The sequence below is a fragment of the Thamnophis sirtalis genome, unplaced genomic scaffold (genome assembly GCF_051295495.1).
Source record: "Thamnophis sirtalis isolate CommonGarterSnake01/CBP01778 unplaced genomic scaffold, rThaSir2_p1.2 scaffold_7, whole genome shotgun sequence".
NCBI lineage: Eukaryota > Metazoa > Chordata > Lepidosauria > Squamata > Natricidae > Thamnophis > Thamnophis sirtalis.
This window is the reverse complement of record NW_028261387.1, coordinates 39897038-39923415: the sequence shown is the minus strand read 5'-3', so window position 1 is coordinate 39923415 and position 26378 is coordinate 39897038. Positions and strand designations below refer to the sequence as shown.

General features: G+C 40.2%; 1 protein-coding gene across 3 annotated transcripts in view; it reads right to left on the bottom strand.

Moving 5' to 3' along the window:
* TESK2 (testis associated actin remodelling kinase 2) overlaps window positions 1-14990 on the bottom strand; it is a 76106-nt gene extending 61116 nt beyond the window's left edge. For all 3 annotated transcript variants that reach the window (XM_087719768.1, XM_014071351.2, XM_087719766.1), the window contains exons 1-3: window positions 14694-14990; window positions 9962-10261; window positions 549-670 (exon numbers count right to left, since the gene is read on the bottom strand). In XM_087719768.1, the coding sequence (XP_087575894.1) occupies window positions 549-670; window positions 9962-10183 (344 nt within the window). In that variant the 5' untranslated portion in view covers window positions 10184-10261; window positions 14694-14990. The remainder of the gene's footprint in view (window positions 1-548; window positions 671-9961; window positions 10262-14693) is intronic.
* Window positions 14991-26378: the final 11388 nt, after the last annotated feature.

Here is a 26378-nt window from a genome sequence, read left to right as displayed (position 1 = left end):
TAAAGCAAAGGAAGCATTAAAATGCAGCTGTGCTATAAGAATACTGATTAAACAGCTTTCTATGATTATATCTGCATACACATGCACATATATCCTCTTCACTCCTATCAATCCCAGGGGAAGTGCTGTCTCTACATGCATAGAAGTTAGATGGTAAGATCTTCAATTAGTCACACCTTGACTCCAATTCCTTAACACTTTGAAGGTGTGATTTGTTTGGGCTAAAATGCTTGGTGAAGCTATCCTTTGAGTGCTTTTCACTAATATTTTCAGAAATGTATTTGATCTGGGAGGCAAGTGAATAGAAAGGAGACCCAGAAATATAGCATAGAGGAATGGAAAGGATTGAGAATAATAGAAAGAGACAAGGAACTAAGAATATACATAAGCCCGAGACAACATTGGCTTCTGAGCTTCCAAAGAGTACTCTCTGAATATTTAAAACATGAAGGATATATGTGGTATGTAGTAAAATTAAAATTAAATTTGCACCTACACTTGTAAGCACACTATCACATACATGCAAACACACACACACCTTTTCTTACTTTAATATGTTTGGATGTGAAAGCCTATTCATGAGCTGAACTTCTTTCAACATGTTTGCACGATTGCTGCTTAGTGTATTCATCTTCAGGGCCATGATTTGATCCGATACTTTGTGCCGTACCTAAATAAATCCAAAAGGGAAAAAAATGAGCTCATTTTCCCAATGGAATATAAGAAAAAACATATTGATTCACATGCAACTTTACTGAAACCATTCTTGACAAATTAATAAAAATTCCCACAACTTTAGAGGTTATGTAATTCCATTCTGTTTTATTAATCTATGTACATTTGCTTATACAATTAGTAAATTCTTAATCCATGAAAAAAGTGCATATAGTTTCATTTTTATGGCTTTATTGGTAAATTAGTATTTGGGCATGTTTAAAGGGCTGATCTACACATTAGTACCATTTCACAAGCCATAGTCTTTTATGGTACTTCCACAACAGACAGCTTCTGTTATACATCATAATGCTAACAAAAATTAATGTATTTTAATCATTTGATCTCTTGTTTGAATGCTAATATTCGACAGTGAAGCTTTCTGATTTGTCCAGTGTTTGCAGGTGAGCACATTCCCTTCTACTGCAGTTATTAATTGGATACCACTGGAAAGGCTTTATTTCTGGGCTGGATTGTCCTTAATTTGAAAGAGTACCTTGGGGGACCTTCTTGTGCTGATGGCTTTTGCTTGAGGACCAAGTAGAGGCTACAACCAGGTTGATCTTCATCCAATTTTTCTGGTGTGAGAGATGTGGTGTTTCCTGGAGTAGGGGGCACTAAGGGCAGTCACTCCCATCCTTTCTGCTGAATTACTGTAATTTACTCTATATCCATGATGTTGAACCTATGGCACATGTGCCATAGGTGGAACACAGAGCCCTCTCTGCAGGCACGCCATCCGTCGCCCCAGCCCAGTTCCACCATGCATGCGCATGCACCTCCCGCTGGCCAGTTGGTCTTCGGCTCTCTGCCATGCATGCACGAGAGTGGGGCACATGTGGGGGATGCGCACATGCATGCATGGGGGGATGCTCACATTGCATTTTGGGGGCTCGCGCCATTCTGGACTATTCTGGAAGGCTCTTAGTCATTTCCCCCATTGTCTAGTTTAGAATGATGAAGCACTAAAAATAAATGTGGATGAAGGATTACAGTATTACAATAATTAACAATAGGTTGTGATATTATTATTGTATTGTTTTATATATATTTTTATCCTGCATATAATTGGATTATAAACTACATGGGTTGATTGTGATAGGATGGAATAAAATTTCATAAATCAACTATTAATGTGTATGGTTATTCATAAATTATTTTGTATAAAACTTCTCTAATGATTCACAGAACTCGGGAGAAATACAATAAAAATACAACACTGTACACTATTGCCCACTAAATCCATGCAAAAGCTTAAACCTTTTCTGCACACTGACACAACTGCATCAAGCCACAAATGATAAAATGGGAAAAGTATTACTAGGTCTTTGCAAATCCCATGTTCCCAAAAAAAAAACAACCTGTTGAACAAGATGCCGCAAATAACCTTCTAAAACTACTGAATACTTGTAATTGGTATTTTAATTTTATACTAGGCACAGTTTAGTCTGGGAAAAGCTTTCATCATATTTGTTTATTATTTTTGCTATGATTTTGCACACTAAGTATATTGTACTATGCAGTGGTGGGATTCAAATTTTTTTACTACTGATTCTGTGGGCATGGCTTTGTGGGTGTGGCAGGGAAGGATACCGCAAAATCCCCATTCCCTCCCCACTCTCAAAATTTCCTCTGCTGGTTCTCAAGAACCTGTCAGAACTGGCTGAATACCATCTCTGGTACTATGGCATCTACTAAACATAAACTATTTCCAGATATATCTCTCAAGTAACTGAAAATTTGCTAAAGACATCAACACTTAGAAACATTTTCTGGAATCCCAATGATATATGTACATTCTTGTACTGAACTACCTCATGCCCTCAATTCATAATTATGGTCAAAATGGACTAAGAACTTCTGAGACAATGCCTACTATCCTCCTCAAACTGCATGAGGAAGATCTTCAAGGGTAACTCTTAGATTGAAAACCTTGCTCTTCTGTAGAGTCCTTGGTACTTTCTGAACATGATTGTTTTCTTGCAGATGTTTTGTTGACGTTTTGTTACCCAGCTAACATCTTTAGTGCTAGAAAGAAGTGGAGTTTGTTCTGTTTATATACAATAACTTGCCATGGATTAATTGCTTTGTTATCTTTCCCACTTAAACTTTTAAATAAATCTTTCACTATATGATTTTTACTATTTCACTTTAGTAATTTAATGGTAAACTGCCTTGAATGTGCTGTTTGGGAAGTGGTATCTTAAATAAATAAAGAATCAAATTACCTGCCCACTAATATTATATTGTTACATGATGTTACACTGCTGTAAGTAGTTCACTGGTTAGAATGCTACAGCTAAAATTAAATATGCTGCCATTTAATGCTGAACAAACTCTTACAAGAGTCAGAACACTAACGAAATGGATTTCTTTTACGGAAGGTTTAGACTGGGAAAAAGTCAAAAAGTAATTTTGAAAGTTCCAATTTACAAAGAAGTTTGATTCGAAGTAAAAACCAAGTTATGAATTACTCTTGACTTATTTAAGTATTCTCACAGAAATATATACATTTAATGAAGTAGTAGTTCCAATTTAGATTTATGCCACAAGAGTAATAATTATTCTTCTCTAAAGACCCCAATATACAATATTTAATAAATATTATACATAATGGTATGTACAAATAGGGGGTCATTATTTAATAACTACTAATTAAGCAACCATTCAAACTCATGACAGTGCTGAACAAATGGTACTTATGATTGGTTGTCAAAGTTCAGTTGTCACAGTGCCCCCATGATCACATGATTGCAATCCAGGTGTCAACTTCGAAAACAGATCTGGCCTGCTGCAGCCATTTCTCCATTTCTCTGCTGCCACACATTGGTGGGAGGGGGGAGCTCTGGAATGTCGGACAAGACAGCAACAACACATCATCCTGTGGGAACCAAGCTCATCCCAACAGGTGCTGGCCAGAGAGTGTGGGAAGTTGCCAAAGAGGCACCAGAACACCTAACTGTACAATGTGATCTGTGACACTGATGGAGAGAAGTATCTATTCTTTAATTACACAGAAACCATGGGAAATACTTAGAGCTGGTTTTACTTTCAAACATGCTGATATGATGAACTCAATAAAATTGTTCTTTAAGAAAACTGCTAATCTCAGAATGCTGAATTGGTTAGGGTTTATTAGTCAGAACCTTAACACCAGGTACTCTGCAACTGGCCCACATTTCTGATCCTCGCAGTGTCTTGCAGTCACATAATTGTGATTTGCAATCTTACTTGCTGGCTTCCTACAAGTCAAATCAATGGGGAAGCTGATAGGGAGTCAGAAAAAAGTGAGGTCCTCACTTAAAAACCCATGGTAAGCAATACCATATGGTATATTAGAATACGATTAGCATACGTTTTTGAGTTTTATGAGACACTTAAACAGGAGACATCATAAATCACTTCATCAAATAGAAAAGAAAATATTCATACAAATATATATCCCAACCTGTGGAGGACTGTGTTTTGGGGTTTATTTTTTTTTATACTGAGTTTTTTGTTTATTTTATCAGTTGGGTTTATTTGCTTTTGAATTATTTATTTTGTACTTTTGATTCTTAAATTGTTTGAACTTCTTTGTTTTGATTTTTTTTTACTAATTACACTATGCTAAAATATTATCACATTTATGATTATTATCAAATTTATTTGCCGCCTATCTTGCTGTTCAAGGTAGCTCTCTGAGCTGCTTACAGTACATAATTATTTTAACCAGGAAATAAAAGCCACAGGTTATGTTATCATTAAATCATTTCTACTGCAATCACTTACTCTTCCATTACGATTTGACGTTAATTCTAAATGATGATGTACAATACAAACCTATTAACTATTGAGCCTCTCCCTTGAGACCAAATGCCAAGATCAATGCCTCTGAAAGGAAGTTATTCTGGAAGTCTATAGTTAGGAAAATGGGTATTTTTTTCAAACTAAATCAAACTGAGATATAAATATTTATCTACTACAGTAGTGAGAATTTAAAAGAAGCATTAAGCTTTGCCAGCAGATGCATATACTGCAACCAACAAAGAGACAAAAATACTCTAACTAGTTTTTTAAATAATCTACACATTCTGTTTAACATATTGTTGCGTGTAATTAAAACTGACAGTATACACGTTTAGATATAGAATAAATTGATATAACTTAAGTTTCACTAAAAATACTGAGATATTGGATTACAACAGAACCCAACTTCAATTAATTAGTCTAGAACAATACAACACAGAGAACTCTGAAAAAAGTGTCTCCTTGTTTGCAAATTATCATATTTTTCAGAGTATAAGACGCACCTTTTTTCTTAAAAAAAAAAAGAGACTGAAAATCTGGGTGCATCTTATACAAGGAAAACAGCATTTTTTGCCTTCCCGAAGTCCCGCCCCTTCATCAAAATGGCCGTGCATACCCTTATGGAGGCTTTCAGAGACCTCCTGGGGACTGGGGAGGGCAGAAATAAGCACAAAATGAGCCATTTTTGTCCCCTCCCCCAGCCACCAGCAGCACTCTATAAGCCTCCATAAGGCTACGCATGCTTTTTTTTTTTTTTTTTTACAAAAAACGGGCCCATTTTTGTGAAAAACGGGCCTTTTTGGGGAGGTTTGCAAAGTGCAAAAACTTTTTTTCCCCTTTTGGAAAGCTCTTTAACTGATTGATGAGAATTACGTGGATCAAATGCTGTACCAGCAGGAACAAAGTTAGGTGCTGCAGGTTGTCAGCGATTTCCTTCTCCAGCAAATGGATAAGTATACCTGGAAACATCTACCTACCTACCTACCTATTCTCTCTCCCTACCTATCTACTGTATTTCTCTCTCTCTCTCCCTCTACCTACCTACCTAGCCCTCTCTCCCTACCTACCTACCTCTCTCTCTATCCCTCCACCTACCTACTCTCTCTCTCTCCCTACCTACCTACTGTATTTCTCTCTTTACCTCTGTCCCTCTCCCTACCTACCTACCTACTGTATTTCTCCCCCCCTCTCCCCCTCTATCTCCCTACCTACCTACTCTCCCTTCCTCCCTACTATCTACTATATTTCTCTCTCTTTCTATTCTCTCTCTCTATCCCTCTACCTACCTACTCTCTCTCTCCCTACCTATCTACTGTATTTCTCTCCCTCTACCTACCTACCTACCCCTCTCTCTCCCTACCTACCTACTATATTTCTCTCTCTATCCCTCTATCTACCTACCTACCTATTCTCTCTCTCTCCCTACCTGTCAGATTGGGTAAAGGAAAGGCACACTCAGGCTTGGGCAACAACAACTCTTTAGGGGTAACAGAACAACTATGAACAATCCAGTAAAGGTTCAGTCTGACAGCAGCCCTTTTATAGGGAGCTGTCAGACCCTTCAACCTCTGTTCCCGCCGGAACAGAGGACCTTGGTGGAAACCATTATAACAGTTGCTAAAATCTAACACCACCTATCTACTGTATCTCTCTCTCTCTCTCTCTTTCTATTCCTCTCTCTATATCCCTCTACCTACCTACCTACAGTCTCTCTCTCTCCCTACCTACTGTATTTCTCTCTCTCTCTCTATTTCTCTCTCTCTCTCTCTCCCTTTATCTACCTAGCTACTTTTTTTTAAACTTTCCTCTTCAAAACCTTGGTGTGTCTTATACTCTGGTGCGTCTTATACTCCGAAAAATATAGTGTGTGTGTGTGTATGTGTGTGTGTGTGTGTGTGTGTGTGTGTGTGTGTGTGTGTGTATATATATATATATATATATATATATATATATATATATATATATATATATATATATATATATATATATACACATACACACACACACACACACACACACACACACACATACATACATACATACATACATACATACATACATACATACATACATACCAGTAAGGGTATGGCTAGCTGATGAGAGCTAAATAGCTTGAAATAGATCTATACTAGTCTCCCTTTATTTATCAGCACAAATATAACACACACACACACACACACACACACACACACACACACACACACATATTATATATATAGTAAGAGGAAGTACAGTATATACTTCCAGTTAATTCATAGGAATTTGCACAAGCAGCAAGGAACTGTGGCTACACAATGTTTACATCAATAAACCACATGTTCTAACTGCCAAAATGAAATCTCCTCATACCATCCCCTATTAGCATCTATGCTATTAAATTAAATTTGGTAAGAAATGCAAGGTATTTGTTTCCTAGAACTGATTACTAGAATCAACTGAATGTGAAAAAACTGACATTTAAACAGGAGGTTTACAATTAAACACTTATCAAATTTGAATTATTATTGCATGAGGTTTAAATTCATAAGTTCTTATAATAGTGGTTGGATTGGGGAGGGAGTTCTCTTGGCAAACTTAAAATAAGACAATAGTTTTCATAGTCATTTAAGTCAACATAATATTCCCTCAGTTAAATACATACATATATACAAACGTGTGTGTGTGTATGTGTGTGTAGAGAAAAAGAGAGAGAGAGAGAGAGACTGTATATAGTGTGCGTGTGCGTGTGTATGTATGTACAGTATGTAAACTAAAGGCTTTTATTTACTTTTATCTCACATTTTAAAGATCAGCCTTAAAAGAGCCAGATTAAAAAACACTAATGCATACAATGAAATTCTTTGGATTTGGGAAATGTATTGCTTATCTTAGGTTTTCCATGTCATATGATTATTCTGCAGCTGCTACTTTATCTTTCCTATTTATTTGTTTCCTTTCTCATATCTTTATTCGCCACAGTCGTTTTCTACTGTATTCTTCCTCTTCCCTTTTCACAGAAGATTAGGCTGTGGTTTACACTAAATATCAGAATACAAACAGATGAAATACTACGGTCTCATTTTTACAGCTAGGTTGCTTCGAAATTATTTTTCCTTCATTATATATAGCAGCAGGACAGACTACAGCAAGGTCACATAACTATGATAAAATATATTAAAATGCTTTTAATAAAGGAAGATTGAACTATTATTATTGAATAATGTATTATTCAATACATTAATATGACAATCTTAGCATAGAATAATTAAAGGCCCAACTTAACTAACATTAGAATTAAATATAGATCAAGTTATAATAAAAATCATTTAGTCTTAAATCTAGCCATTCTAAATATTTAAAGCATAAACTCCAGGTATTTCTTTCTCTACTGTCCTAATATAGCAAGTTTTAATGAGTTGCAATGCATTTTGACAGCAGGATATCTATCAACTGTACTTTTTTTTGCTTCTAACAGATCTCTCCTTGTAAGTTTGACCACACAGAGGTTATTTCTGTGAATTAGCCACAAAGAAACTAATTTTCCAGACTACAAAACCTTCCTATCTGGGATGTGACCCTTAGAAAATAAACACTACATGTTCTTAAGTATCTAAAATAGACAGCTAAAAGGGAAGAGTACAACATCAGCCAATTATTGGAGAATATTCATGTATTTCTCATCACATCTTATTCAATGGGCTTGTTCACATGATAACTCAAGCCACAGCATGTCACCCAAAGTGACTCCTGAAACGTTACTGGGTTTATAACAGGGAGTCTTCGTTATAAGTGGCAATCATTCTTATAGTATGTTTAATTCATCTGAACACTGTCTCACGTGTTATTCAAACCCAGACAGAAGAGTTAAGGAATGACCAACTCCTCTTTCCAAGTTCTCAAACACAGAATCAGTGAGCAGGAATATCTATAATTTTAATTCTTCCTGCAATTGTCTCCATTGCTTTTAGTTTAACTGAAGAACAGTTAATATTCCACCATTCAGAACCTGACATCCATACCATTTAGGATGCACAGGGAGAGATTTAAAATAAACAAGCTATATCTTAGGACCTTGGAGTCTGAAGAGATCTCTCAAAATTTCAAGGTTTTTTCCCCCATGTTTTACAGTTTTATTCTAATTTCATATCTGAAAGTCTCCTAAATTAAGCCATAACATGATCCTGATCAATTTATTTTTGCATTCATACCTTCTGTACTGGGCCTTCTCCATGCCACCACAAATTTGTTACGCATCTTGCTAGCAGAAGTTGCGTAATGTAAGTTGAATTCTACACAGCCTTAGTATCTGTTAGTACTTGCCAAATATAGCTTCTCATAGCTTAGGGTCTCACCATGTGTAAATCTAGCCTGGGGATGGGGATGGATTTTTTTTAAAGCAAGCCTGAAAAGTTTATCTACTACAGTGCCTAGAATATCAAAAGGACCGAGATCTCCTGAGTAGGTCTCTTACTCTTACTTAATTAAAAACCTGGATAGGCATGTTGTATAAACACCCACCCACCATCTAGAAAATGAATAGTAAATGTGGCTTTATTTTAAATTATCCTTAGATAAACAGAGTTTAATTGTCTGTGTCAATGAATGGTCCTGCAATGGTTACCTTATTAAAAAATAAACTTAAAAGTCAAAAATCAAAGGCAACTTATTTAACCTGGCTTTACACTTTGAATTTTGACCACACAGAATGTTTGTGAAAACTAATGTAGCAATAAAGTTGAATATACACATTTAAAATCAGAATATTGATTGTGTATCTCCACTTTTTCTAGTTTTCTGGTAAATTATGGAGCATGAATTAAGAAAATAACTGCAGGTATTGGATACCACTGTCTATTACTTTGTTTTCTATAGTGAAGCAGCGGTAACTATAAGTCTGAACCTCATTAGCAGTCACAATCCATAGCAAACCTTACAGTTGGGAGGAGCTGATGAGCAATCATTTTGATATTTTTGAGGGGTGGAATTCTGTCTTGAAGGAAGCCTACCTGAATCCTATATTAGATGCCTTCAAAATGCATTTTAAAAACTCCTTTATGGCTTTTTAAAATACAAACATACTGTATTCTCCATTTACATTTTAACATATCATTTTTGGTCTGTATATTTATATGTTTGCTACTTTATTTTTTTATTCAAATCATTGGTTCTATTTGGAAAAAGGAAGGTTAAACAGGTAAATAAAATGTACCATATATGTTTCTAAAAATAATGTGGATAAATTATTCAACAAAGTTTTTAAACCATTTCATTTAGAATCTTTGACACACAATTAATTTTTCATATTTAAAACTTTTCAATGAGGATGCAAAAACAAAAAAACTCACAGCAGCAAAAGATTTGCCACCATTAATGGTCATATGTATTTCTGCAGTCAAATACAGTAACGCTATATATTATACAGAACATTCATTATGTTTTCCTCCAATTAAAGAGAAGATATGGAGAAGTTATTACTCACCTTGAATACCTCAGAGAAGAAACCAGATCCTATTTTCTCACAGGAGAAGTCATCAAGTCTTGTAAGTCTTGAAAAGGCACTTATCAAGGCTTTATATGAAGAAGTCCAAACTCTGCCCATCTGGGACATGGTCCCATCACTTCCGCCACCTCCATCAAAATCTTCAATGCGCTCTAAACGTGGTGGGAATCCTGCTATTGAATTTCGCTTACTCCGATCCATTTTGTAAAAACAATCCTTTAGAAGAGCACCTTTCACATCTTAAGTGGTCGATGTCTGTTTCTTTCCTCTGGATAAATACTAAAAATGAAAAATACATCAATGTATTATTTTCTTTTTCTAAGCTTCTCTTATTAAAAAAAAATGTGTGTAATTTACATGGGACAAATTAAGATGAAAAAGAAAAAAGAAAATTTGATTATTCAAGACTTTTAATCAAATAATAAGGGAGTCCAGGAGACCAGAGGAGGAGGTTCCACAAATTATTTTTTTCCATTTAGATATCAATACACATTGACTGTGTAAATGATTTAGTAAATTGTTGCGGGTAGTGGAGATATGGAATAATTTCATCCACAACTAGCATTTTTACAATATGTTAAAACTTTTGCTAAACATTTGTAGATGTAAAGGCTGTCAAGCACTAGCACTCCAAAGAGTTAATTCAACAATTAAAAATAGTGATTGATTAGATCAGCCTATTTTTCCATCTGAATTGTCCTGTCAATTGGCTATCAACTATCTATACTGCACAGTAGCTTAGTACAAATTCATTATAAACAGTTTCACGAATCAAATATTTCATCTGTTACCAAAGAAAAGCCAGAACAAAGTAACTTGCCCAGGTATTCCCCCTTTAGATGGAGTTCAGATATGTGCTTTCCCCCAGCCAAAATATTTTAAATAAGAACCATTTACTAGTGCACACATACACACACACATATATAGTAATTCATTCATTCTTGCAGGACCGCCAGAAATATGCAGGTTTTAACTATAATCTAGAACCATGTCAGACGAATGTAGTTGCCAGTATTTCTTTATGGCTTTGCACTAACAAGGTAGTCCTTTCTTCTTAGAGGTTTGTTTGTTTAAAAAACCAAAATTCATTCTTTGTCTTATACTACTAGAATAGAAATGGCACTTGAATCATACACTGCATATACCATCACTAATGAGGATATTCCAGAGATGCTGGAACAATCTCAGAGTTGCTTATGCTGGCTGGGAGCTTCAGCCTCAATACAGATAGTCCTCAACTTACAACAGTTTGCTTAGTGACCGTTCAATGTTACAACAGACTGAAAAAAATGACTTATGACCATTTTTCGCATTTATGACCGTTCGTCACGTGATTACATTTGGATGCTTGACAACTGTCTCACATTTATGAGGGTTGCAGTGTCCCAGAGTCATGTGATCATATTTTGCAACCTTCTGACAAGCAAAGTCAATGGAGAAACCAGATCCACTTAACAACCATGTTACTAATTTAACATCTTGCAAGTGATTCACTTAACAAAAGTGGCAAGAAAAGTAAAATGGGGCAAAACTCACTTAACAAGTTTCTCACTTAGCAACATAGATTTTGAGCTCAATTGTGGTTGTAAGTCAAGGACTACCTGTACATCTGAATTAAAGAGTTGAATTTACAGTAATATCTTGTTCATAGTGTTCAAAATTATAAGTATTCTGTACTCATATTGATTTAAAATTGTTTTCCATTAACATAGTTGTCACTATATTAGATAAGAAATTGGGTGTGAATCATTAGATATAAAGTTATTTCCCCATTCTGATAGCAATGTGCTGAATATGTTATGGGCCCTCATTTATCACATTATTGGAAAAAAGAACTATCACTTTCTAAACTCTCTGAAAGGATAGGATACCAAAATATAATAAGCAAAACAATTATACTGTTGTTTGATCAGCTTGTTCAAATATGATTCCATATTTATAAGATGACAGTACATCTAGATGTGTTCAATTAAATGAGATTACCAAATCATCAAAAGCATAAAGGGTATCAGATTGGAATTAATTAACCCAAGAAATAGTTACAGAGGTAGCCAGATCAAAGCATGATGAAATAATTTGGAAACAAAGTCTGTAGTCCAGTTTAGATGACTGAAAGTTCAAGTTACAAGTAAGGCAAGGCCAGGAGAACTAGGATTCAAAGCTAAGAACTGAAGAAATGACTCTTTCAGCAACTTCCAACTTAGCTGTTTTAAAGAACTCTACCCAGGGGTCAAATGTAAATAATTGGTGTATTTCTCAAGGTCTCCTCTTTTTTTGCAACAAAATACATTGGTAGAGAAATCTCCAATTGAGTCAGATGGGAATTTCCTAATTACAGATGAATCCCAGACTCACCCCAAATTTCTTGCATAGTCTAGGAAATTAACCTAACATAACATCTCAACCACTATGAACCTCCTGGCTAGCATCAGTTTTGACATCAGACTTGAAAAAAAGGGATAGACTGTATGGTCTAAATAGAAGAAGAGAAGGTAGGTAGCGTCTAGAATACTTTGTAGAAGATTCAGCACATGCGAACCTGATACTGTATGATGCTGTACCACTTCATAACAAATATGTTATTTTCTATACTTCATGGAATTCTTGACTACAGTTAAGTGATAAATTAAACCAATTTGATCTTCTCTGATACCTATCTTAATCTCTCACTACTAGCTTGATCTTCATAAAAATGTAGGACTTCTCTTATAAGAAAATAAGGTTTACATAGCAAAATGTTGTAAAAGAAAACTATATTTTAGTTTGGTAGAATGATATAATACTTTCAATTTTTTACAACTAATTATAATATTCTAGAAAATTATAAAAGCATGACTTTACTCATTTTTTATTTTTTTTATATTTATCATTTTAATGTTTAATAAAAACATAAAAGTTTTCCAAAAGGTCTGTTTTTATTTTATTTGGGGGAGGTGTGTTTGAGCCTGTTTTGGCTCCTGGCAACTATCTGAATTAGTCCCTGCAGTTTTTCTTGGCAAGTTTTTTCTTTGGAAGTGATTTTTGGGAAGTGGCCATTGCTGGCTTCCTAGAACACAGAAAGAGTGACTACCCCAAGGTTTTGCCTTTGTGCGTAAAGAAAAACTAGACCTCACCATCTCCCCATTTTTAGACTAATGCCTTGATGACTACTAGCTAATTTGTAAAACGCATACTGTACTTTTCATGATAAGTGTACAAAGTCTATGGCATCATTAATGCATAACACATTCCTTTTCTGATGTCAGCACCATTTTAATACCTTTACTGTAATTTATAAAATGTAATATACTAAAAGCCTTAGCAATGCACATACTTTTCCAGAAATATTCATGTCATTTTCTTTTCTAAATTGGGAACATTTTTATACTTAGCAGAGTCTATTAAAATATGTTGTATCTTTTTTCACACCTGTCAACACCATAGACTCTTTTCAACATGGGGAAAATACAGTTTTAGTGCTAAATGGGGATTAGAACTCTGTACCATGATGAAGCTGAAAAAAAGCTTTTTGGCCAAGAATTGAAAAGAGCATCAGGTTTGGAAAATATTTTAGACTACTGATCAGTTAAGTTTCAAATATGAAACTAGTCCAAATATTTGATCTTATTTTATCAATTTAAAGACAGCAATAGTTTATGAGGTTATTTATAAAAAGTAAATCAGACATGTCCAAAATCAGATTATCACAAATTCACATTTATCAGTCTATATAGCCTTCCCTAAAAATAATGGCACCTGTTGTCTAACAATACTGAAAACCATCCAACAGGCATGAAAGCTGCTTCTCTCCTGAAATCATGCTTGTATTCCTATGAAGGGCAGATTTTTAATATATAAGAGATAATTCCACCAATTATATCCACAAAAAGCACATTACCCTGCCATATTCTAAGAATATTATAGAAGTAGCAGACTGCAGTAATTTAAAGAATCTCAAAATAGATGCACAAATAAATCCCTGTGCAACCTAAAGGAAGCAAAATAAAACTCCTTCCAATTAACATTTCCATTCACATATTGAATAAAAACCCTAAGCCAAAGCCACAAATCTTTAAAAGACTCAGCGACACTTAATAGTATCCACTCTATAATTTCAAAACACCTACTGAAAGAAGATCTATTTAATAATACACGGTAAGATTTAATGGTTCCTAAATGAGAAAGTAGCCAAGCAAAACATTACTGTGTGCAACAGATACAGGTTAAAAAGAGAGAGAGAGGTAAAGATAAGGAAGTTATTCTTTTGCCTATCCACAACAGCCTCCATCCAGGTCAGAAACTCCATCTTTGACTAGGCAGTTGCCTGGTATCGCTTTTTAGGGCATAACTAGAGGCCCGCTGACAACTTACACAAAGTTCTGCTAAAGTATAGTGTACTACCTCTATCCATGCTCCCATCAGAGCACTGACATTAGTATCTCTAGAAACTATGGGTAAATCTAAGTCCTATTCTTCGTGTATTGACCTCCAGGAAGTCACCCGGATCTTCACGCTTCTGTTAACGTCGGCATGCAAAACTTAGGGAGGCACGCGCGCGCGCCCTCACACATATAGGCATTCGCTACTGCTTGGCTCAGAGTCCATCCAGCCCCGCTTCCTTTTCCCTTTGGCTCCACACCTTGGGAAAGACCCCCTCCCCTCCCCCTTTTTTTTCTCCCCTCCGCCTCGACAGTGGGCACTGCGATTCGCCCTGCCGGTCTGCTGCTTTTACCTGCCTCGAAGAGGAGGAAGAGGGGCGGCGCGTCCCGCACTCCAAGGGACAGCTCATATTCCCAGGCCTTCCAGGAGGACAGTAGAAGCGCGACGCACCGGGGTAAACGGTCTAATGCTCCGCGGTAAATACCCCAGGCAGGGTAATGAGACACGGAAGGGAGCAACTGGTCGCTTTCCAGAAGAACCAGTTACACAAATCTGGGCCGCAGCAGCCGAGGGCCCTTCCCCCCTGCCTCTGTCCCCCCACCTAGTTCGCAGCACAGAGCAAAGAAAGGACGGGCGCGCGCCCAGCTGAATTCCGTGGACCCTACTGCTCAAAGTAAATCGCCAGAGCTGGCTGGAGGCCACCACAGGGCGAAGAAGGGCGGGACCTGCCTGCGGATTTTCACCAATCGAGAGCGCTTCTTGTTTGATGGACAGGGAATGTAGCTAATCGAATTGAAGAGTGACACACAAACACAGCCGCGGTCTGTGTCTCCTCTTTGGTTAAGAGAGGGGTGTGGGGGAGAAGAGCTTGAGTGGCAGATCAGTTTGACTTCAGCGCAACAAACAGTTCCGAGCGAGCGCAAGCGAAAGGGCGGGACGAAGGGAGAGCTGGTGTGGGTTACACTCCGACTGAAAGCGGATGAGGAATACTGCGGAATGTCAAGCCAATGAGAATAAGTTTGCCATTGAAAGCGAGAGATGAAATAATTCTACATTGTTTGCACAAGGAGGGAAGAATTCAGCTGTCAACTGAGGCAGAGTTAATTGTTTGCTGCACAAGGCAGTACTTCCTAATTTTGCTGCACGGAGTCTTTTGGTGGGCGGCAGATTTTGTAACAGGCTACAGTGTTGCACGCGCACGCACTAACTACTAATCGTTTTTGGAAATGATATAATTCATGAAAGTCCTCTGTGTCTCAAGAACAGCAATAAAGCAAAATTACCACAGGACAACTTCCTTTTTACTAAAAAAAAGTTACTGAGAAAATGGCTTTAACCACATGATTTACCTTCCTCGGTGTCTTTAAACTGGGGGTGTCTTTTGCATTGGGGCATTTAAGGAGCAGGGTTCATTTCATCCAAGGAGGTTTCTTCTGGCTAGATACCAATGAGAGTTTTCTAATGAAAAAATTATTCGTTATAGTGGTATACCTCAAGACTTCCATACTGAATCACAAAATTAAACAAAGAGTCTAATAATGCTTTGTCAAAATAGCTAAATATGTGTGTCACCATCACAAGGCAAGCTCAGCCCTTATAAGTGTGTACAATATCACAGCAGGTGTGTAAAAGGTATGAGTTTGTGCAACAATGTCATAATACTTGTTTCACCATTTATACCCCCTTAACTACAGACAGGACTCTTCTATTTGAGGTGAAGTCAGGAGACCTGTTATAGGTGTGACTACAAACACGGTTTTGCCATGATGAAAAGTGTGGGTGTATCCATTCCTCTGACTGTTCCAGCCTCTACAAGGAGCCATTGGTTTCCTAATAATTACTCTCTCAGATTAATGCTTTATTTCCTGAATGGCTTTCATTTTTATCACCATCCCATGTCTGTTATTCAGAAAATATTTTATACAACTTCTCATTTTATGAATATGTGTGTGTATGTTCAAAGTAATTTAAAATAAAACTTGAATTTTGAATTGGTTTCTCCAGCCTTAGGAATGGAGTGTAAACGTATTATTAAGAAGGACTAGGAGAGACATGATGGCAGTGTTCCAATATCTCAGGGGTTGTCACAAATAAGAGGGAGTCAAACTATTCTCCAAAGCACCTGAGGGTAGAACAAGAAGCAATGGGTGGAAACTAATTAAAGAGAGAAGCAACTTAGAACTAAGGATCAATTTCCTGACAGTTAGAACAATTAATCAGTGGAACAACTTGCCTCCAGAAATTGTGAATGCTCCAACACTGGAAGTTTTTAAGAAGATCTTGGTTATCCATTTAGCAATAGCAATAGCAGTTAGACTTATATACCGCTTCATAGGGCTTTCAACCCTCTCTAAGCGGTTTACAGAGTCAGCATATTGCCCCCACAGTCTGGGTCCTCATTTCACCCACCTCGGAAGGATGGAAGGCTGAGTCAACCTTGAGCCGGTGAGATTTGAACCGCTGAACTGCAGATAACAGTCAGCTGAAGTGGCTTGCAGTACGGCACCCTAACCACTGCGCCACCGCGGCTCTTGTCCATTTGTCTGAAGTGGTGTAGGATTTCCTGCCTGAGCAGGGGGTTGGACTAGAAGACCTCCAAGATCCCTTCCAACTCTGTTATTCTATTCTATTTTTTGAGAAAATTGCCAATTTTGATAATAAACTAAAAGGGGGAGGGGCTTTTTTTTCCAGATTGAAAGAAGTAAATCCTTGAAAACTCTTTATTTAACTGGACAGGGTAGCCATCATATATTGCCCATAATGCAGTACAGTTACTTCTAAAAAAATACCTCTTGGCATTGAGCCATTTTACCAAAGTCTAAATGTATAGTATTTCCATATTTGTGCAAGTAGAACTACCCTTTGAAAGAAATTGTGTGATTTTATTGATTGGAATATTGTCAGTTTCTCAGCACAAGCAAAATCCTTTCAGCACTCAAATCTTATGTTCTGATGACTCTTGGTGAAATCTGGCTCTGGTTCTGTACAATCAGTTCTCTGTTCAACAACACAATACTGGTTACTGTATAGAAAAACAAAATACCAGCCTGATTGACATTATCATGAAATGGAGAGACCTGAAAGAAAAGTTCTTTAAAAGAAGAGATGCACATGTTTCATGTAGCTGCAGGTCAAGGCTTTTCTTAAAAAGAAAACCAGTTCCAGAAATATGTCCATGTTGCTTAATTTAAAAAAAAAATGGGTGGGAGAGCACTTTTCAATGAGCTGCAGTCATTCATATGGGGCCCGAAAGACCAGATCCCATTTAGAAACAGGTAGAAAAATTTCCTGCTGATGAGTTATTTAAATACACGAACACCATGTTGTTTTTCTGGCTATAGTACAAAAGTGATTTACCATTGCCTTCTGGGATAGATTTTTGATCTATAGCCCTGGTATTCTCTAGTGTCTCCTATCCAAATACTAGTTAAGCTTAAACCTGCTAAACTGAGCTTTTTCTGCTTTGTAACTACAAAATCAATGAAACAATTATTTGATAAACTGATATGTGCAAAGAAATATTGTCTAGACAAAATAAAAGAAGGAAAAAAGCCTGTACATGGGCAGTTGGCCCAAAACTATCATAGATTTTGGAAACATGATATTTCCATTTTTATGGCTGCCTTGTATAATTTTCCAAGTAGATGCTTGGCACAAATGCTCTTGTAGAATGAATTTTCCCTATTTGGAATATAGAAAACAAATGGCACTGGAAAATCTAAAATAATTGCTTATTCACAGAGTCAACTAGAAAACACAGCTCTGCTGAATTCTCTAAGGCCTCCTTAAAAACCAAAAGCATTCTTCAAAATGTTTGTTGAATAGGAAAAAATACTTGGCAGAAATAGTATTGAGCAATGGTTTCCAATCTTTTTATGATGTTCAGGTAAAATTAGTATATTCTAATTAAAGTGTAAAATTTGTCCAGGATAGCATATTGGGTGTGTGTCTGCAATTTTTGCCCAGGAAATTGAGCTATAGATTAACATTTATAGGTATATGTCTCAGTCTGTGATTCAGTAAAAGTTAAAATGAGTGACATCTTGTGTTCAAACTAGTGAACAATTTCAAAGGTTCTACTGTAGATACCTAAAATGAAAATCCCTAACATTTTGTGTTACAGTTCTACTTCTTTAGAAATTAAAACAGAAAAGGTATTTTAAATAGAAATGGACAAAAGGCAAAAACAAAGCTGCTAGAAAAGAATGAAAATATGAGACATGACTGAAATAAGGATTGACAATTAATGTTAGGCAGTGGTGGGTTTCTAATTTTTTTCCTACCGGTTCGCTCGTGTGCTTGCATCTGTTAAGTATTGTAAGTCCTCAACTTACAACCTAGCGGCTAGCAACAGCCAAGCCGCGTCCTGATTGGTTAAGATGCGGCTTGGCTAAGCGCGGGCCGCTAGGGGCGCTCCTATTGGTTTCCCTGCTTGACAGCGCCGTATAAATAGCTGTCAAACAGGGAAGGTGCGGAACTGCCTATGTACATAGTTATCTGTGCTGTTACCTAGAATAAAGAGCTGTTGGTTACCTCAGACTGCCTTCTGCCTCGTCCTTTGTCCGGACTTCTAAACTGGCGCCGAGGGTGAGATCTCGGTGGTCTTGCTGAACAGCCATCTAGGTCGAAGAGAGAGATTGCTTAGCTGAGGAGATCGCGGGGGGAAAAAAATTCTCCTTCTCGCAGCCTCTCACGCCTCACAAAACAGCACTATGGCATCTCTGTCTCCCTTCGCTCCGTTCGGAACCTCTGGCAAATTGTGGGCTGGGTTCCTGGAATGGTTCGTATGTTTTCTTATTGCTTCTAAGAACTATAACTTGCCGCCCGATGAGAAATGCAGTTTTTTCTTGAGCTGTTGTGGCCCTATTCGCCTCAGCCAGAGCTCTGGCCTCTCCATTGCCTGTGTACCAGCTCAATTGGGAGACTCTGATGACCAAGCTCTGCAACCAGTATGCTCCAACGCCCGCACGGATCACCTGCCGCTACGCATTCAGACAATGCATCCAAAAAGAATCTGAGACTGTGAGTCAATTCCTCCAGTCTTTTCATACGGCGGCGATCCAGTGTGAGTTCGTTGATCTCAACGACTCACTTCTTGAACAAGTGAAAGACTCCCGCCTGAAGCACCGTTTGCTAGCATGGGTGGAGATTACCTTGCAGCAGGCCGTGGACGAGGCCAGAGCCGCAGAGCTCTCCGAACAGTCCATGGCTGACATCAGCGGCTCCAAATGCCTCCTCCTCCCACCCGCGCCTGCCTCAGAAAATGGCGCCATGTGGTTAAAGCCCAACAAACAGCAAATGCCTCTTTCTCCCAGATAGCCCAACGTCTCTCTGTGTCAGTCAGTTTGCGAGAGGTGTACGCACAGGGTTGCAAGTTACCTTGATCATTGGCCTGAAGCAACACGGCCCCCACCGCCACGTCGCTGGCATCAGCCTGAACCACAAACGGCGCGTCCATGTCCGGGTGCTTGAGGACCGGTTCCTCAGAAAAAAGCCGTTTCAGCTTCTCAAAGGCAGCTTGACATTCCATGGTCCGACCACGTTGACCAGTTGAGGGCCCAGCCCAGATGCCTGCCGTTTCAACCAGCCAGCTCTGCTGCCTCTGTCTGCCTGGGTTGTGGGGGCAAACATGCCCGGTCCGTTTGCCCATTCAAGGCAAAGGTCTGGCCCGGTCCGTTTGCCCATTCAAGGCCACGGTCTGCCAGTGTTGCAGAAAAAACGGCCACCTGACACAGGTCTGCTGTACCACCTTGCCAGCGCCCTTCCAGCAGCCACCTGCCCAGCAACCACCGGTGGGCCCTTCGGCGCAGCCACGCTGCCAGCAGGACCACTGACAACAGTGGCGGGGAGAAGATTGCTTCACAGTGTCCCTTCCGGAGGGCCCTTCGGAGTCAGTCAGCGCCACGTGGATCAGTTAAGGAGTCATGGAGGCGCCACGTGGATCAGTTAAGGAGATGACATCCCTTCAAGGCTGGCACACCAACTGATCCAAGGAGCGAGGCCACCATTGCACACCAACCAGTCACCGTTCCGCCAAGGCCAGTGGTCACTGATCCCCAGTTTGAGGCCTTCTCACAACCAGGCCTCTCCTACCCTGATGCCGCCTGCCAGCAACCGTTACCTGTTCCTTCTCAAACCGAGTTAGGACTCCCCCCCCCTGGGGTTTCCCTGCATTCCTAGTTCAGGCCAATCAGACCTCAGTAGCCCGGCCGCAACCTACCGGCAGCAGGGTTTTGTTCCTCCTTCTGGGGTCGCGCGCCCTCGTCCGGGCCTACCTGGTTGCTGGGCCCGCCTTCTGGGCCAGGCCAAGATAGCGGCACCCAGAGCTCTACTCCCTTCAGGGAAGAGCTTCCACGGGCATATCTTACCTCGACGACGACTCCTCACCAACTGAGACATTCGGGGCAGGTCCGGCGTCACCCCACCTACCTGAGCGAGTGTGTCTGCACCGTTTCCGCGCATGCGGCCTCGCTAGAGGGGAAGGGGTGTTAAGTGTTGTAAGTCCTTCACTTATGACCTAGTGGCTAGCAACAGCCAAGCCACGTCCTGATTGGTTAAGACGCGGCTTGGCTAAGCGCGGGCCGCTAGGGGTGCTCCTATTGATTTCCCTTCTTGACAGCTCCGTATAAATAGCTGTCAAGCAGGGAAGGTGCGGAAATGCCTATGTACATAGTTATCTATGCTGTTACCTAAAATAAAGAGCTGTTGGTTACCTCAGATTGCCTCCTGCCTCGTCCTTCGTCTGGACTTCTAAAGCATCCGTGACACTTCTGTGCATATACAGAAGGGTCCAAGCGGGTGGGCGGAGCCTCCCACCACCACTACTACCTAGAGTGACCAGACGTCCCGCATTTGGCGGGACAGGCACGCTTTTTCATAATTTTTCCCGTGTCCGGGCCGTTCTCAAAAGATCCCACTTTTTAATTTTGGCGCCTTCTTCGATGGCTCGCTCCCCCGCCCATCTGCTGCCGCTCGCATGGGCGTGGTAGCGTAGCGAGTGAGCGGGCAGATGGGCGGGGGAGCGAGCTCGCCTTTCCAGCCCCACTTCCACCCGGACAAGCCATGGGAAAGCCTCCCCCTCTCCGAAAAGAGCCACCTGTGTGTGTGGCCCTCGGCGGGGTCTGGAAGCGGCGCCTTTCCGCCAAAGCATCCCTCGCACACTTCGAGGGCCGGCGGCCGAGGCGAGCGCAGCGGCCGGAGACTCCTCCATGGGACCCCTTCCGGCTCCGTCTGCTTCCCAGCCTGTCCCGGCTCTCCTGACTCCCGGGGCTGCCGCTTCTCTGAACTCACCCAAAGAGAGTAAGTGACAAGCATGGGCGGGGTAGTGTAGCGAGTGAGCGGGCGGATGGCGGTGGGATAGCCACCAGAAGACTTCCTGCCCACCACCGGCTGCACTGCAGCTGACTCGCCCCGGGCGGGCTGGAAGGCTTTGGGCGTCTGGGCGGGAAGAGCCATGAGCGGATGGTGGTGGGATCGCCGCCCAGGAGCCGCCAGCCTTCCCGCCCAACACCTACTCTCCCCGGACTTGTTTTGATGAGCGCGGGGTGACTGACGGTAGTTTGCGCCGGCCGTGCCCACTCAAACTATCGTTAGTCGCCCCGTGTTATAAGATTAAGATCTCTCGAATTAGATTCCAGCTGATGCGGCGGGCGGCGTGGATTGCAGCAGGGACGGCCACCGATTGCAGCCCAATTGCACCAGGGGCTGCGCTGGCGGGGACGGGGGGGGATGGGACTGGTCCTGATAAGGGTGCAAAGGACGTGCCTCTTGTCGATCGAGGCATCGGCTGCCCTCCCTTTTTCCTCCTTTCCAGCTGGGTGGCAGGAGTGCCTGGGATCTCCCTAGGTCAAAGCCGAGAGGAGGGGGGGAGATTCCATATGAAGGCATCCCGAGGCTCTACTTTAACCCATGCGGGAAGTTGGAGACAATTACACACACAAACCCCAAAGAATCCCAGGCACACAAACAAGCAGCTTCCCCACCGTGGGCTTTGTTCTTAACTGACAGCGGGCAAAGGCAATAGAGAGAGGCGGCGGCGAGGCTACCTTTTGCGGGGAGAGCAGGAGCTTGGCCAACTGTGGAAAGGTGCCCCGGGGCTGGGATCCCAGGCGCGCTTAACTAGGCGAGGAACTTGTGCGGACCCGCCTGGGCGTGCGAACTGAGGAAAAGAATAGACAGGGGGGCGTGTGTAATTGTCTCCAGCTGAAGGAACGGAAGCGGGAGGAACGAAGCTCGGAGAAGCCAGGGAAAAGATGCAACCCCCCCAAACTTCCCGCATGGGTTAAAGTACAGCCTCGGGATGCCTTCATATGGAATCTCCTCCCTTCCTCTCGGCTTTGACCTAGGGAGATCGCGGGGTTGGGGAGAATCAGTGAGCCAGAGAAGGCTGTGGGTGTCTCTGCCATACACTCAGGCGCCAGCCCTGCTGCTGCTGCTACTGGGCGGGAGCGCAGGGGCGGCGTCCAGCCAACCTGCTGGAAGCCTGGCAAGTGACAATGGCAATCCGTCTTGCTTTCCCACTCCGCTCCTCTTTCCCAACGCAAAGGTAGATGGACAGAGAGATAAGGCAGAAGAAGGGAGGGCAGCCGATGCCTCAACCGACAAGAGGCACGTCCTCCGCACCCTTAAAATCCCCATTTCCTTCCCACTCCAGGGGTAGGATACTGCAAAATTCCCATTTCCTCCCCCCTCCAGGGGAAGGATACTATAAAATCCCCATTCCCTCCCCACTCCAGGGGAAGGATACTATAAAATCCCCATTCCCTCCCCACTCCAGGGGTAGGATACTGCAAAATTCCCATTTCCTCCCCCCTCCAGGGGAAGGATACTATAAAATCCCCATTCCCTCCCCACTCCAGGGGAAGGATACTATAAAATCCCCATTTCCTTCCCACTCCAGGGGTAGGATACTGCAAAATCCCCATTTCCTCCCCCCTCCAGGGGAAGGATACTATAAAATCCCCATTCCCTCCCCACTCCAGGGGAAGGATACTATAAAATCCCAATTTCTTCAATGTGACCACTGTCTGTGATCCGGTTCGTGATGGAAGGAGGCAGGAAAGCGCGGGGCACCGGAGAGCTCACCCAGCTGTATTTCTTTTGTTAATTTATCCATTTCGGCACAGTCCATAATTTTTCTGTATAATTTTTCCGTATAAAATGTTTAATCAAGCCCCCCCCCCCGGGTCAAATCTGAACCAATCTGAAAATCTGGTCACCTTACTACTACCGGTTCGCTCGATCTGGGCCGAACCGGCAGCAACCCACCTCTGAGGTTAGGTCTGAAGAATCTGTCTCTCAAAGCAGTTGTGCTAGCTTGGGAATGCTGGCAGAGCAATTCCTTTTCAGAGTGATAGCCATCATCAGATTGCTACTTCTGTGTTCATGAGTTCAAAGGCCTCTGGTTTTCAAATAAACTCTGGGAGATAAAATGGCAGAAGAGGGCAGAAGAAATCCTAGAGTGTTACAAGGAAAAGATGAAGATCAAATCCAATTAAAGATGGATACCAATAGGAATCTTTTAAGGATTACCTTCTAGTGGTAAGAAGATCAAAATATAACTATTTTCCTGTTTTGATAGTATCCATAGATTGCCCTCTGGGGATCTTGCTAGAGTGGAGCCTAAGCCTCTTTCTTCCCAACCTAGTCACCACAACCTGAATGACTATATTTTTGAGCCCTGCCCTAGATCTGGTTATTTCTCATTAATGAATTAGGTTGGGCTTTCCCAAACAAAACTGGTGTGTAATTTGGGGTCTCTTCTAGAATGCTTGGCTTCTTAAAGAGTAGGTGGCAGCCATTGTGTAAGAAGCGAGTTCATACACAAATCCATATGGTGCACCAACTGAGTTCATTCCTAGATGGGAGGTTAGGGTTAGTGCATTGGCTCCAAGTAAGTTTCTACAATGCAAGATGCTAGTTGTATTTAGAGACCCCTTCAGGTACAGGGCCAGGTTATTTGCAAAACAGCCTGTCTGCAGTTATTTCTGCCCGAACCATAAAATCTGACAGTATGGACATGCCCTTCTATTAAAAATATAAATTTTTATTTATTTTTAAGTGTATTTTTATACGCTGTTTATTATTTGTATAAATAACCCAAGGTGGCAAACATGTCTAATATTCCTTCTTCCTCCTGTTTTCTCCACAATACTTTGTGAGGTGGGTTGATGGGATCCAGGAAATTATTTTCTGATACTGTGCCTCCCCTGTAGAATTACTTCCAAGATCCAAGATTGCTCTCATCCAGTTTATCTTATTTTTTCTCTCAGGAAATTAGGTGACCTCACTTTTAGGAAGTTGATTTATATACTGATTTATATAGTAATATCAAATGAGTGTTGATAAACACTCAGTTCCATTCAGACACTCCAACTTACCCCAAATAAAGGGATTAAAGAGTCATAAAAAGAAAAAAATTAAATGCTTTTGCTAGTGGTTTTGTTGTTTTAATTGGATTGTAAATGCTCAGAGTTGCATTTTTAACAGGAAGGTTGTACAAACTGAACAGATAAATAGATAAATAGCAGGATAGAAATGGTCTCCTCAGTTCAGCTTTATTCACAACAATATCCAGTAATATTTGGAGAGCTTCTAAGTCCATTTAAGATAACCAATACACTTTAAAAGTGGATAACATGGACAAAATATACTAGGTAAGTAAAATCTGGTTGGCTAAATTATTCAGTAGGTTTATTCACACAACATTAAACTATGATTTACTACATTTGGCCAATTGACTGGCTTTGCATAACAAACTGCATAAAAATGAATCCCTCTAATTGGGTTTAATCTGGTCTGCATGACATAATTTATCAGCCACTTAGCCACAGTAAAACCTAGGTTAATATTTCCTTTAATTTATTTGCCACTACCAGAATACTTTTTTTAAATATAGTGTCAATATAAGCATATATAACCTGGACATATTACACAATTTGCAGCATTTCTGTGTTGATGTCATGGCACACGATGATTCATCATGGCTCATATTGGCCTATGCTTTGATGTAATAATTATGGTAAACTAATCTGTAGTCTGGCATAGCAGAATAGCCAAAATGCATATTTTCCCAAAAAGGCAAGTTTCTATATTAGGGATGCAGTTTGCCTTATTCACAGTGAAGCTTATTTGCCTTTAGCAATTATGTTAATTAGAAGTAATTAATCCTGCCCTTCATTGCACATATAATTATAATTCAATGCAAAGGAATGCTTGATTTTAATAATTACCCAAAGATTAAATGTACATACTACTTTTATACTTTTTTCTATGCATGACAAATGGATTAGTTTTAGCAAGCTAGTGCTCCTCTGTCAGTCACAAAATTTATTCATTAAAATTGATACATAGACTAGGAACTTAATTGTTTGTTATAGCTGTTCTCAGGTAACACACCGCCATGGAGTGGACATCTTCTGCAGTGTATTTTTCTTATCATTTTTCCACTGTATTTAACAGAATTTATGTAAAATGATGCATAATCACTATTGTGTAGGTCACTCAGAAGTATACTATTTTACAAAGTATGTTTCATAAAAGGCTTTAAAAAATAATGTCACATTATTTTTCTAAAATTTATAATTGTTTGAAAATCAGAAATTCACAATCAACTTTGCAACATTTATAGAACCAAAACATTGTCTGGCTTATCCAGAGAAGAAAATCTTTGACAGCATTTTTCCCTTCCTCTTATAATAAAGAGAGTCAAGATCTGGCAATATTTAGTTTTTTTTCACACACCATATATTTTCGCCAAGACACACTTTGTGTTTATTTATAAGTTTCTTCAATACCATTCTAAGCAACTATTCAGACACTTTTGCTATAATACATATTTAATTTTCTAGTCAAACTGTCAACCTTTTGAGGTAAGCAAGGTCAAGAAATAGGTATATTAATTATTGAAACACTGCTATATCGTTATAAGTTATGTTAAATGGAAAAAGATTTCCTCCGCAGGTTTGGATTTCCCGGCTGGGAGCGCGTCATCGGCTGAGTGAACGAATTTAGGATCGAAGCAAGCTGCGTTTGAAAG